Source organism: Solenopsis invicta, chromosome 12 (genome assembly GCF_016802725.1).
Source record: "Solenopsis invicta isolate M01_SB chromosome 12, UNIL_Sinv_3.0, whole genome shotgun sequence".
NCBI lineage: Eukaryota > Metazoa > Arthropoda > Insecta > Hymenoptera > Formicidae > Solenopsis > Solenopsis invicta.
The window spans coordinates 15,189,600-15,203,432 of NC_052675.1; the positions used below are offsets into that span (position 1 = coordinate 15,189,600).

Here is a 13,833-nt window from a genome sequence, read left to right on the forward strand (position 1 = left end):
AAAAAGTTAAATTTTCAGAGAACAAAAAACTTTTCATTTTTAGACTGTTGTTTATTGATCATTTTTTTCTAGGTATATAAGTCCACTTAAAGGGAAAAAATAAAACACCTGTGAACTTATTTAGTTCTTGCGGGAATTTTACATTTACTACCTATTTATCCAATATTTTACGTTTATTTTTTTTGTTATTAACAATATAATAATGATAAAGACGGAAATATTTAAAGTATATAGTAATAATTTTTCATTTTTTTCTCTGTTTAAAAATTGTACACTGAGAAAATATTGATTGAAAAACTAAAATATTTAGACCAATGCATGCGACTAAATATTAATTTTTGGTTAAAAAATTTGAATAGTTGACATAAATGAACTGTACTTTTTTTGTATTACTAAATAATTGTTGAATCAACCCAATGTTCAATCGATTGTATCGGGCTAAATATTTTAGTTTTTTAACTAAATTAATTTTTTCTCAGTGTGCAATTGCTGTCAACAAAAATATTCTTTATATTTCTCTTTGTGCAAATATGATATTTTTTCCAAATATATAATAAGAACAAAGTTTTAGGCTTTGGTTAATATTTTATAAGGATCTATTAAGAAACAAATTTTTTAAATCTTTGAACTTGTTTGATTCTTGCAAAAATTTTATATTCACTACTTATTTATGTATTTTCCATTTTCTGTTCGATTCTTACCAGTTGTAATTGTTCACGATGTGACGCTACTGATAGAGAACGATAGAGAATGATTTAATTCAGATTTTTACAAAAAAAAATAGATTTGTTTTGTAGGAGACCCTTTAATTGTTACTTTTCATTTAAAATAAAACGTTTGAATGAAAATATTGCATGAATGTAACTCAATCAAAGTTAATATCACGCAATAGTAACCGTTAAAATGAAGTGACGTAGTCTCAGTCGTTAAAAGTTTAATGTGATCGCTGATAAATCCTGGTAGATACATTACACACACCTGAGTACATTTGCGCATTATTGGGATTTCATCGGTATTGTCGGAAGATTGAATACTGCCCAATAAATATATGAGATTAATGTGTATGTATATGCATTGGGAGGGGGGGGGGCAACAATCCAAATTGATTTACGCGTTATTGCGAATTTTGGATTTCGTTTAGTCACAAATGTGTATTGACTTTAATTTCGTGCTCGAGTATACTCGATAAATTGCAATTTTTCACCAGTCAAATTATATTCTACTGTTTCAACAATGTAGTTTCAAAAGCGAAATATAAAATCGTGTTATCGCATTTGGATTCGAGTAGGGCAACGACAGCTGCCAGTTTTGCTCGACGGTTTTGAAAACCGAAATGAGTAATTAACAACTAGGGTTCATCAGACGTTCTAAAATCGAGTGCGCATTCTGAATCGACTATTAATGATTACCCAAATTTACAGCGTTGCCGTACAATCCCATTTGAAATTACAACGCGCGCGTAATAATTACCTAACTGACAACCTGCACTAATAGCACTGCGCAAATTTGCATCGTATCGAATGCAGATCTATATGTTTCCAAGCGTTCGCCAGGACGTATCATCTGTCCTAAAAAATTCGTCGCTAATTCTGCACGTGTGTAATCGCATATATTTAAGGACATACAGTCAAACGTACAGTCCCTGTAAAATAAATAACATTTCGAAATGCGTTTGATTGTCAAATATTGACACTTCAAATAAGCTATATACATATGAAAGTTGGTGAATAAAATTAGATTTTTCTTCAATAACATATTTTTATAATTTATTTACTCTATTTATTATTAAAAATTAAATTATTTTTTATAACTTAAGAAAAGACTCAATGTTTTTGTACAATAAGTACTTTAAGTATTCAAGATTATTTCTACAAAGTTTTGTGATCGTTTAGTTATTGTGTAAAGAAATACATTTTTTCTTTATTTTGTAGAACTGATTGCAATAAAACTTTATAAATTAACTTGAATATTTAAAGTACTTAAATTAAAAAATTCAAAATTTTTTTACTGCTTTCGATCATAATTTTTTTAATGTTTTGAAAAATGTCGTATACATCTTTAAAAAGATGCGAACGCCAGGAAAATTTAAAATAATTTCTACCCCTTGATAAACAGTCATGAGAACTTTGTAATATTCCTAATATATAATTTAATTAATAAAATATCTAAAATATACAATTAATACATAAAGAAAAAACTAAAATACTTTTACAATAATAAGTATGTGAATTTCTTTGCAATTGAAAATAATGCAATAAAGAATAGAAACAATTTTTCAGCGAATTACTTACATAGGACTATTTTATCGTGTAATCTTTGAGAGAAATCCCTTGTATACTCTCATTTCCCGTACACGTAACTTATTGTTAAAAAAGGGAGTAATGACGCTTTCGACAGCATTTCATCTTGTTACATGACGACGAGTTTCGCAGCATAATAACGAATAAAGATTCATACCGCGTTCTTTTTCCGAGGCTCTTCCGAGGCGTGTCGCATTCACGTGTAGAGCACTTCGCGTCCGGAGTTGCCGTTCCTCCGCGGCGGAAATTCTCTCGCGGCGCGGATGAAGAGTGACGTTTCGCGGATGAATAAGAAGATTCTCGTGCGCGAACACGGAACGCGCACGCGATTGTACGTTTAAGGCTCAATTCTTCGTTTGTTTCGCGGCCGCGTTTTTCACTTGCCACTCTCTATTCAGAGAGACACCGATATTCATTTTCGCGCGTTTCGTTTCCGCGCTCACAACGTCGACGTCTTCTTTAAACCGCAGCGTGTATAATCCCGACGACGACAACGACAACGACGACGTCGAAGGGATGTTCTCAACGCCAGCGACGTACGTACGAAGGACGTGTCCTCAAAAGCGGCTTCCGAGGGAATCTAGAACGCTTACGTTTCCGTTTACGCTTGTTTCACTTCGACGCCATCGCGCGTATATACGGACTTTTAACGCCTTTTAGCGACGGACAAACACGTCGTCGTATATTCTTTTCTTTCGCAGCGCGGCTCCTCGTCGCCGTCATCATACGTGGCGGCTTTTTCCATTTTTCCCATCGTGCGCTTTCTTTGCGTTGCAACCAGATAGCTCGATCGACCTCGTTTCGAACGAAAAGGACGGTACACTCTCGAAATAACTTTACCCTCGGCGTTTTCGATAAGTAAACTATCTTTGTGACACGTCGCAATTCTTAAACTGTACCAGTGATTTTATAAAAATTCAAGCAGTTTTAATAATTCTCATATTCAATGATTCAGAAATTATAAAAATTTATTCGTGTAAAAATTTAATTTCTGGCGAAACAATCGCTTTTGAAATAGCTATTACCGAATAGCTATTTCTTTTCTGATTAATTCTTAAATCACTTTTTAGAATAATTTCTTATCAACTTTTATAAAAGAAGTCTTGTTGAAGTATCTAAGAATTTAGCTAGATCTGATAATAATTTTGTTGGACTGTTAAAATATTTATAAAAGAAGTTCAAGCATGACACTGTAAAAATCTAGCAATTAATTTGAGCATCTTGTATAATTATGACATTCTAATAAAATTATTTTTATATCTGCATCGAGCTTTAGATTCTCTAGTAAAATCATTATTGCCGTGTAGATTGAAAGTCAAAATGTGTTTAGAAAAATTAGATCAACGTTGTATTAATGTGAATTAAAAATTTTATGATGCGCAATTAATTCATGGCATTTAATTACGAAATATTTAATTACGTTCTCGATTTCATTATTAGAACAAATATTTGTTGGTATGCACTAGATGTGTACACGTGTTTACAAAATCACATATTTAAATGCTGCTTCGCAAAGTAAACTTAATAAACATTTAAAGATACAAATTAAGAGCTGTGTTAAAAAAAACTCAGCCCTCAGTTACGAAATGAATTACATTGTATAAAAGGAATGTTTATTGTTTCAACAATGTTTATTGTTTGTTATTACACTTGGAATCAATTTTAATTGTGAATTTGATTTGTAGATGAAATTTTAAGACGAGAAGAGCAAAGTGGCTCTTAAAACGTGCAGTATTGTTAATTAAACTTTGCTAAAAAATCAATAGTCAATATTTACTCTTTATAACAAATAGTTAAATAAACTTTGCTATAAGTCCAGGGCGCGTGGTTATCCGTCTGTCTTTAAAGTTTGAAAGATTTTCTATGTCACGAGACAGATCCTCTCGATCACCTGCCGGCATGTAACTGGAAAAACCGATGGATGTAACAGCCATAATAGTGTCCAAACAATGTGCCGTCCGCGTGCATCAGGCGCACTCCGAATTGAAACCGTTTTCCGTGCTTTTGTTGGCGCAACCAGTGCGGCGACAGTGACGATCCGGCGTCTCGATGAAACATTTTAGCTCAGCCGGAAATTCACGAAAACAGGAACCATCGAAACGACGAACTTGAAAGCACGTCGACGTGTTCGCATGCCAGTCGATACGCTAGCAATTTTTACGGGATTGCCATTGAACGTCAAGAAAGATGACACTACCGAGTCGATATAAACTCGAACCCGTAATCATTTCGTATTGTGCGCGCTACGCACAAAAGAGAAACGAAATGAATGCTATTACAAATTTGCACAGGGGAGAGTTGCCAAACGTTTGAATTTATTTTTGTAACTGACGTATTCTTATTCATAGCAAATATTAATTTTACTATTATCACTTTCCAATTTTACATTAATATCGTTTCTTTATAATAAAATTTGTACGAATTAGGGAACTTGATAGTGCTTATAAAAAATATCGATTAATTTTTATAATAGTTGTAAATACAAGGAATGTAAAATATTCTACGACAAGCTCTCTTTTATAAAGATGTAACAATTCAAAATAAAATTGCATAATTACATTATTATCAGCTGTATAAGCTAATGTACCTGATTTTCCAAAATGCTGATAGCACACACAAAACAAAGTAAAACTTATTAAATTTTGATCCATATTACTTATTCCTCATTCACTTTATATTTTTGTAATAAAATGTTGCTTATATGAAGTAAAACTGTAAAATATTGAATTAGGGGGTACGCGTATACAGTAACTTTCCCCTAACTATATTTATCCCGTTCAAAATTAAGAACTATGTAGACCGTAAAGTAAAAATCGATGGATTCCTAGGGACGAGAAGCTATCTGAGACTATTCTCGCGGCACAAGGAGACGTACGGCGCACGCATACGAAATCCTGCGAGACCGAAAGAGATGGGAAGGACCGTGTTCGCGTTCGGTGAAACAGCGCGGTTGCGAGGTTGATGAACCATCCTCGTCTATGTACGTAGCGTCAAGAAGTTTTATCGCTGGTGAATTTTCATTGAATTTCAAGCGGTGTCGGGCGAATTCAAATAGCTGCATGTTATCGCTCCGAATCGATACCAGCGGCAGTTTCGATCCACCCACGTCCCCTCTTTTTACGCGGGGTATAAATCTCTCTCTCTCTCTCTCTCTCTCTCTCTCTCTCTCTCTCTCTCTCGCTTGTCGTTGTCAGTGTTCTTGTAAATCGCGTCTTTACAAACTAATTCCACGCGGTGTAACGGTCGCGTCGCAACGAATTACAAACGGCCCCCCGTGCCCGTCGTGACGTTTTATTTCCGCGTCGCGCGCGAACTCGCGACGAAGCCGTGGGTAGACCCGCGGCGCGCGTAAATGCACGATCATGTCGCGGGGCGGTGCACGCTATAGCCCCGGATTCGCCGCAATGACTAATGACGTTAGGAAATTGAACCGGCGCCTAATGCAGTCTCGAAAGAGAACGCGGGAAAATACCGTCGCCCGCCCGCTCGCGTCGAACTCGGTTGGCGATTCAATTTTCCGGCATCATTTATTTACGCACGGTTAACTTCCATTGGCAGGCAGGCACGTCGTAATCGAAAACAAATAAATAACAAAGCACGCACTCAATTAATCGCGAGGAACGTTTGGCATCTCGTTCTGTAACGTCTTTTATCGCACGAAGTCTGTAATCAATATCATCGCGAATCTATGTACTTTTTTTACTATCTCTTCTCAGCTTTCAAATTTAAAATTTGCAATGTGAGCTTCGAGAGAAAGATGATTTTAGGCTGTTTTGCTTCAACAGCATTAATATTATATAACGATAAATAATTGTATGTTTCATAATAAGGATGGAGGAAAAGGAGATAATGTGGCATTAATTTACATTTTATTCAATAACATTGTTTATAATCAGTATTTTATATTAAAACTTGAACGATTATATTCGTCAATGTATTGTTTAACAAATTCTAAACTCAAAGTAATAAAATATTTAGTATTTAGAATGTGATTTATAAAAATGTAATGCATTGCGAAATCGATGGAAGAGGAAAAAATGATGGTGCTATGATTAGCAAAAATAAATTTTTTAAATTGGCTTAGTTTATAAAAACACAGTATTTTGTTATAAAATAATTTTTTTTAATTTTCCATCTTTTAGAATTTTTTTGCGTTTCAGAAGTATTAGAGATACTATTTTATTCTTGCTTTAAACATTAAACAACAAATATAAAATAATATGTCTAATGATTCTGAACACATCTTCTAGAATTAAAATCGATTTATCGAAGAAATATTTTGATATGAAAATTTTGCTTAAAAAGCTTACTAATAAAATTCTATATTATATCGTTTAACTTTGTATAACTCGAAACATGTTACAGAATGTTACAGAAAAAATTAAATAATAAAAAAATATTTAAGTATACATACATTTGCGTCATAATACGTTCAAGTTTAAAAACAATGTTGAAGTATGTAATTAAATGCTAAAATGTACCTTGAAAAAGTTTCGAAGTGCTCAAAAATAAAAATGCCTTATAACATTTGTCAGCTATTGTGTTATTGGAGTATTAGAGCTACTAAAAGACAGGCTAATAAACGAATAAGCATTCATTAGAACTCATCACCTAATAAAGGAGATAATAGTGGTAACCATAATGTCTACATTAGCCATAATATCCCTTTCCCCTTTATTATACATGAAAACATACATATACTTGTTTTTATATACTTAAAGGTTATATAACGGAAAGTTCGAAGTTTCGAAGTTTCGAAATTTATTTCGTTAAGCGATTTTAGTTTAATTATTAGGAGTTCAACAAACTCACATTGCATAGATAAGGGTTAACACGTTCTGTGTCGGTGACGGTGATGAATATACTAGAATTGCACGCGAGCGCTTTACTGTTATTGCACTGTAGTCTGCTACGAAGTGAAGACGCATTAGCAAAAGCACCTGATACCCAATTGCTTGAACGTTAACATGGAACGATTAACGCGCCAACACAATTTCACGTATGTGTTCAAACAGTTTCCACATTATGTAAATCTATTTTTATGCTTGCGTTTGTACACGGAAAAATATCAACTTTACTGCCAAGAAAAGCATTTACTCAATTTATTTTTTTTTTTCTTCTAACAGTTATCTTTTTAACAAAAAAATATTTTTTTATAATTGTCTTAAAATGTACTCATCACAAATTAAAAAAGACTCATCATATATTTGAAAAAATGTATACTCTTTCGAAGAATGTTATAAAATTATAGCAAAAAGAAATCAAAATAATAAGCAAATCGAATTTATATTTTAATTTAATATTCTTTATTGAAGTAAATTAGGATGACTCAAAATGTATATTTTAAATAAGTTTGATGCTTATGAAAAGTTTATTATAGATATACGGATATATGAACTTATGAAATATTTAAAATAAGTAAGAAAAAAATTGATTTACTTTAAGAATATTCTTTATATAGACAGAAGTTTATTTTAAATAAATGTTACTTATCTCAAGTAAATGATAAGTTTATTTTAAAACTACGGATTATCGAAAAAATATTCTTTATAAAGATAACCGTTATTTAAAAAAAGAAAACTAAAAATTGAGCTTTTGTTAGCACGAGAACGATTTGTCTGTGTGCAAATAAGTGTGTAGAAGCTTAAGGAAAATCTTAAGAATGTGTAATAATTTGTATAAGTAATTTATACAAAAATTAAATTTAATAAAAATACTTTTACACTTTATCTGTGGTGCAAAAATTGGTTTTGTTTCAAATTTTCACCCTTTTCTTAATGCTTATTTTCCGAAATTAATACCGAAAACAGAAGGCAAAACTATTTTTTGATATTCAGAATTAGCGGGTGTCACTGTAACGAGAAGTCATAACATGGTGCCGACCACATCACAATTGGTCACATGGAGCAGCATACTGGCCCGCGTAAATGCGAGCGTGAACGCATTTACTGTAGCGCATCGGCGACGAGAAAATTGAAATTTCGCCTAGCGGAACGCTTTTCCGCGCGCACCATCTGGTCGGAGAGCTGGTAAGAGCTTTCACTGCGAAATGTCTTCTGCTCGTTAACGAGTTAACGAGAAGAAACGCGAGCGAAAAAGGACTGAGACGCGGATGGGAGGGCGCGGAGCGGAGGCCGAGGAGCGTTAGTCCGATACTTTCTGAAGCTCCCGGATGAAATTCCAGTTGCAAGCGTGGTAACGCCGGACCGACCGAATGGGGGATTGTTAATCCGTAATAATGGCACTCTCGAAAACCCGTCTGCCATCTTCTCGCGCGCTAACAGCTGGACAATCTGCGTTCTGCATTAACGTCCACTTTTATTTTCTGCCGATGGCGGTTTTATAATTTCGCCACGCAATTTTTTATACGATACATTTGTCAGAGCGGTCGGAGGGGAGTTTTTTTGCAATTAGCGGATACATCTTTTTGTATGCGCATTTGAAGCTGTCACTTTCGCCGACTACGAAAATCCGAAAGGCAGAAGCCTTTTTCGCGACGTTTCCCGGCGAATGAAAACCAATTCTGTAAAATGGACTTTTTACCGGGTCCAATCGGGTTAACTGTAACAACGCAGGAAGTGTGACACCGCAATATTTTCCGACGGCATAATCAAGCCACGAGATTTCACGTTGTGAGCTAGGAAAAGCTATTGTCTTTTAACACAGGGAATCATAGTTGAAAGTTTAATAATGAATAATATTATTCGTTAAAATTCTTCCAACGTCTTTGGAAGAAGAAATTCTCATTAATAGTCTGACAGTAAATTCAGATTTTACACGCGAAGACTCTCTTCTGTCTTTCGATTTAACACGTCGTGACGCTGTATGATGGAGCAGTTTTCGAGTATACGATCTCACGAGTCGAACCATCTCTCCAAGTAATAAAATTATTCTCCGCAAGCACAGCAAGCCGTACAATGGCACCTACCGACGTGTCTAGCGATCATTGCCGACGTTGCGGTTTTGCGACGAGGAAAGAGAAAAAGGAACGGACAGCCGTGAGTGGGGTCAGAGGTCAGGGAATCTTCGAGAAGCAGGCGACGCGTCGTAGGATTTTCGTGAGCCGACCTCTCCATCTCCGTAATCACTGCATTTGCATGTCAAAGATTAATTCGGCGGGGAGGGCGATACATATGAAAATGCACAGCGACATTTCGGCGCGTTTGCGAATATCGTGCGAATATCATTTTAGCCTGTGCCGAGGGATGAAGTTGCGGCGCGCGTTTTTGCTCGCGTGCGTGAGTGAGTGAAACGTCTGGTGAAAGTGCCGACTCGAAAGCAACAACTCGACGTAGAAACGGCGGAGTAGGAGAAGGGAGATATCGATTGTGTCGACAGCTTGCACTTCCGAAGCAGATGCAATTCTTTTATTCCGCGTTCACACGTCGCTATGGATAAACTCGATACGTACGTAACGCAGATAACAGATTTCACTGCGCGGATGTTTCCAATATCTGTCGCTAAAATTCACGAAGCATTCCATCTACTTTATTTGGACGCCCAATTTATGTAAGTGCGCAGTTAGAATCAATTTCCTTTTCCCGTTCAACTTTTTTTTTTATTTATTTACCCTCTGCTTCGAGCTATTCTATCTAAACTGGAACATATATTAAAATAAAATGTCATTTTCACTTGGTGTAGTGAAGCGCCGATCCTAATAAAATAATCTCTTTAATTCGTATAAATATGTTTAAAAATCAGTATTACATTTCTGTTAAAAGAGAAGAGGATATTGGCTACTTCTGTTATCTCCATTATTAGGTGACGAATTCTAACAATTGCGTATGGAATTATTCTTGTAGTAGCGTATCGAAAAATTTCTTCGATAAATCGATTGTTATAACTCTAGAGGACTATTTTCGGAAACATTGGAAATAATATTTTATTCTCGTTGTTTAACGTTAAACAAAGATAAAAAATAATATCTCTATTGTTTTCGAAGACAGAAAAATTCTAAACAATGGGGAATTAAAAGTATATAATTTTATAACAGAAAACTGCTGCGTTTTTTAAATTACGTATATTATTCACTAAAACATGGAAATTTCTAAATTCATCAGTTGAATATTAGATCTAATTCTTTTAAAAAGTATTAGTATGCTCTCCAACGTGTCACAAGGATAAGTTCATTAGTTAGTACATACAGGATAAAAATGATAGCTGAAAAAAAATCTAATCTATCGTAATTGTGATAACGTGATGATTCAAACGTTGGTAATACAGTACCGTAAAAATAACGTAAACACATCGTATTAATAAAATATGAATAGTAATGAATAAATCTCATTACACGATACACCAGTATAATTTTACGTAACCAACACGCGTCGAACAAATTTGCAGAGTTTTACGCAATTACAAGGAATAACACCGTATTGTACGTCGCCCGCCGAAAATGCATCGCGTTACACTGCAGCAAATGCAGTTTAACGATATTTTAATTAATGTTTGTTGTAATTAAATTAATAATTAAATCGGCACGGCGAGAGTGCGGGGACCGCGTCTGTATGCGACGCGAAAATCTCCGGGCATTAAAATTGTACACGAGATACATAACGGCCCACGGTAGTTAATTACGCGTGGCAATGATGCGTATTCCGGTTTCATTAAATACGCTATCGCATTTAATCCGCGTATTTTTCCTTTCCATCTTGCCGCGGTATTTCGTTTTATCATGCTAATGCACATTACGAGATGCTGGCGTAGCAGCCCTTCGATAACCATTAAAGCCCCTCGATCGAGAAACGATTTTCCTCGTCAGTTGCGAACATTTCTTCGTCGCGCTGACGCGACGACGTGCCGATAACTTCCAAAATTTTTGCATAAGACAAACGATGCAAAATCCGCGAGTTTAGGTTTTTCTAAACGATCGCTTACAAAGAACTTTATGCGTTTTCCACGTCACAATTCTGTACACCCGTTTCACGTGTAACTTTTATGATATTGAATTTCTTAAATATTCCTTGATTTTTTTATTGGTAATAATCGCAAAAAAATACTTGTAGCCTTTTCTTTCGTAATCAGAATGTTGCGAACGTGTAATAATAACGTGCATCTTTGATTGCAGCGACAGCGGCGTGGCCGCGGCAGGAGCAGCCCTGTCCAATAGCAGGAGACTTTTGCATGAACGGTGGTACCTGCCTATTTTTCGAGACTGTCGGTGAACCGGCATGCAAGTGAGTAAAATATCCTTACGAATTGCAGCTGTAATATAAAATTTTCCAGTTTCATATAGCTCTTCAGTTTCATATACTTTTCGCTTTGACGTCGTACTAGCTTCCGGTAAAAAATATGAGATGTAAATTAACATTTTTAATCATTATAACTCTGTTAAAAATGGAAATAACGTGTCACTCACCACTTTCAAAAATCTATTACGCTAGATAAAACCAATTTCTTCAAAATAATCAAGTAACGAATTACAAGAATAAAATATTAATCGTGAAAACAACTTTTGCATATTGAAAAGAACAAAAAATCGTATTAAATCTATTATTTAGAGAGAAATGGGAAATGGAACTGGCGCCCATTGCCGTTCTTTATGCTTATAGATGTAAATAGACAGATATAAAATGGTATAAATGGCGAGATAAATTCTTTTATAGCATTAAAATTGAGAGATAGATTAAATCCTGTTAAAATGTATATACAAAATCCATCAATTTGAATAGAACGTGTTTATATACGTTATATAATACATATACTGCGTTTTATATACTTTTACTACGGATTTATCTCACTGGATTTAACTCATTTTGCATGATTGCAGCAATTGAACGCTTATAACGCCAGGTAACCAATAATCACGTTATGTGGCTAATAATAGTATCTATGTAATAATCTTTATTTGTCTTTATTCGCGCCAAGAATCGTAACAGAGTTAATTTAAAATTACCTTCCACATTCTCTAATTTTTAAGCGGTCGGAAATCGTTTTTCTTACTTTATTTCTCAGAAAGCAAACGTCGACTTATCGAGTATCGAGAAATCATAGATTCTCGTAATTATCGACAAGTTGAAAATGTTACGGTATCGATTTAAGAATTACATGTACAATTGTTCACAATGTTAGAAATGAAATAAAAATAGATGTAAGAGAAAACACTGAGAAAAAAAATAGTTACAAATATCAAACCCTTTTCTCTCACAATCAGTGTAGAGAATAGACTGATCCAATTATGATAATAGGATTGATCGATTTGAATTATTTATTTATCTTTGATAAAATTATTGTCGAAAATAAAGAAATATTGATTGAAAATAAGAAAACAATTGCGAATCTAATTTCAAGAAAGATAACGGATAATGAAATTATTTTTCAATGAATTTTACGCAAGATTGTATTATATTGATTAATTCACATATATAATGTTTTATTTAACTAACAAGTTATTCAATAGTGAATAATAAAATCAGATAATATATTTTTAATAAAAAAAAAAGATTGTCTTTAAGTTCAGTACGGTCTATAATTAAAATTTGGTGCTGTTTCTGAAATATTCCGTAAAGAGAGAGAGACAGAGAGTGCAAACGACGACGAAACGTTCGGGCTCACGCCAACGTCTCTACTGAAAAACACAGGAGAAATCGAGCTTGCGTTTCTTGTTACTACTCCTCTTTGTGCGGCTGCCAACGAGTTAGCAGTTAGCGGGGTTGAAGTTTCACGAAATGTTTGCTGTCGATTGCTCGAGAGGTCGAGGTTCTTGATAGTCGAGCGGGAAACGCGAAGTCTAGGCCGAGACCCCTCTATCTTTTCCCGATACACCGCGGCGAACGATCTCCTCGTTTCTTCTGGACACTTCTTCTCTCTATTTCCTTCTACGTTGCTCCTTATCCTCCTTCTTTCCCCTCCCGGCTTCTACGCGCGATACCTCTCTCAAGAATAGATACGTCCTATAGATTCTTCTTTCCATCGTCCCTTATTCTTCGCATCCCTCCCGATTGCCGTCTTTGTCTACGTTTTTCTCCATTCGTCTTATCAACGGAACATCCTCCGTCCGCATTTTCCTAAATTCTCTCGCGATTCAGCGATTTTCCGTTGTTTCTATTTATCTTCCTTTTAATCCGCGCGCCCCTATTACTTTTTTCTCTGCAGGTACCTTTTTTTACTTTTATCTCGGTCATTGCGTTCGTTGCTTTCTTTGGTTCTCGCTTTCATTGTTGTGAAGCCAATAACTGATATTTTTCCTTCTTTTGTTAGCGCCACGAAAAGATGGTTAATATCTTCCGGAACTATATTTCTCGCAGATATACCGATATTTTCTGTAAACGTAATTTCGCGCGGCAAAGTGTTCGAGCGCAGCGAGCACTCGAACGCGAAGGTAACGCAATTTACGCTTTAAGATGGAACTATCGACCTTTGCAATCGTCGACCTCGATATTACGGGGCCGACCCAATGTGCGCGAAACGTTCAGTTCGGGGCCCCCGGACGAATTTTCCGAAATTATCCGAACCTTACTGCCATCATCGCTTTTTTCACGAGCGGTGCTTCCGAAAATTAAATTTCTTGACGATCTCTCACCCCTTTCTCCCC

General features: G+C 35.2%; 1 protein-coding gene across 4 annotated transcripts in view; it reads left to right on the plus strand.

The window, feature by feature from the left end:
- LOC105201747 (protein vein) overlaps nt 1-13,833 on the plus strand; it is a 427,513-nt gene that overhangs the window by 331,901 nt on the left and 81,779 nt on the right. For all 4 annotated transcript variants that reach the window (XM_039456247.1, XM_039456248.1, XM_039456249.1 and 1 more), the window contains exon 4: nt 11,368-11,476. In XM_039456247.1, coding sequence (XP_039312181.1) covers nt 11,368-11,476 — 109 coding nt within the window. The remainder of the gene's footprint in view (nt 1-11,367; nt 11,477-13,833) is intronic.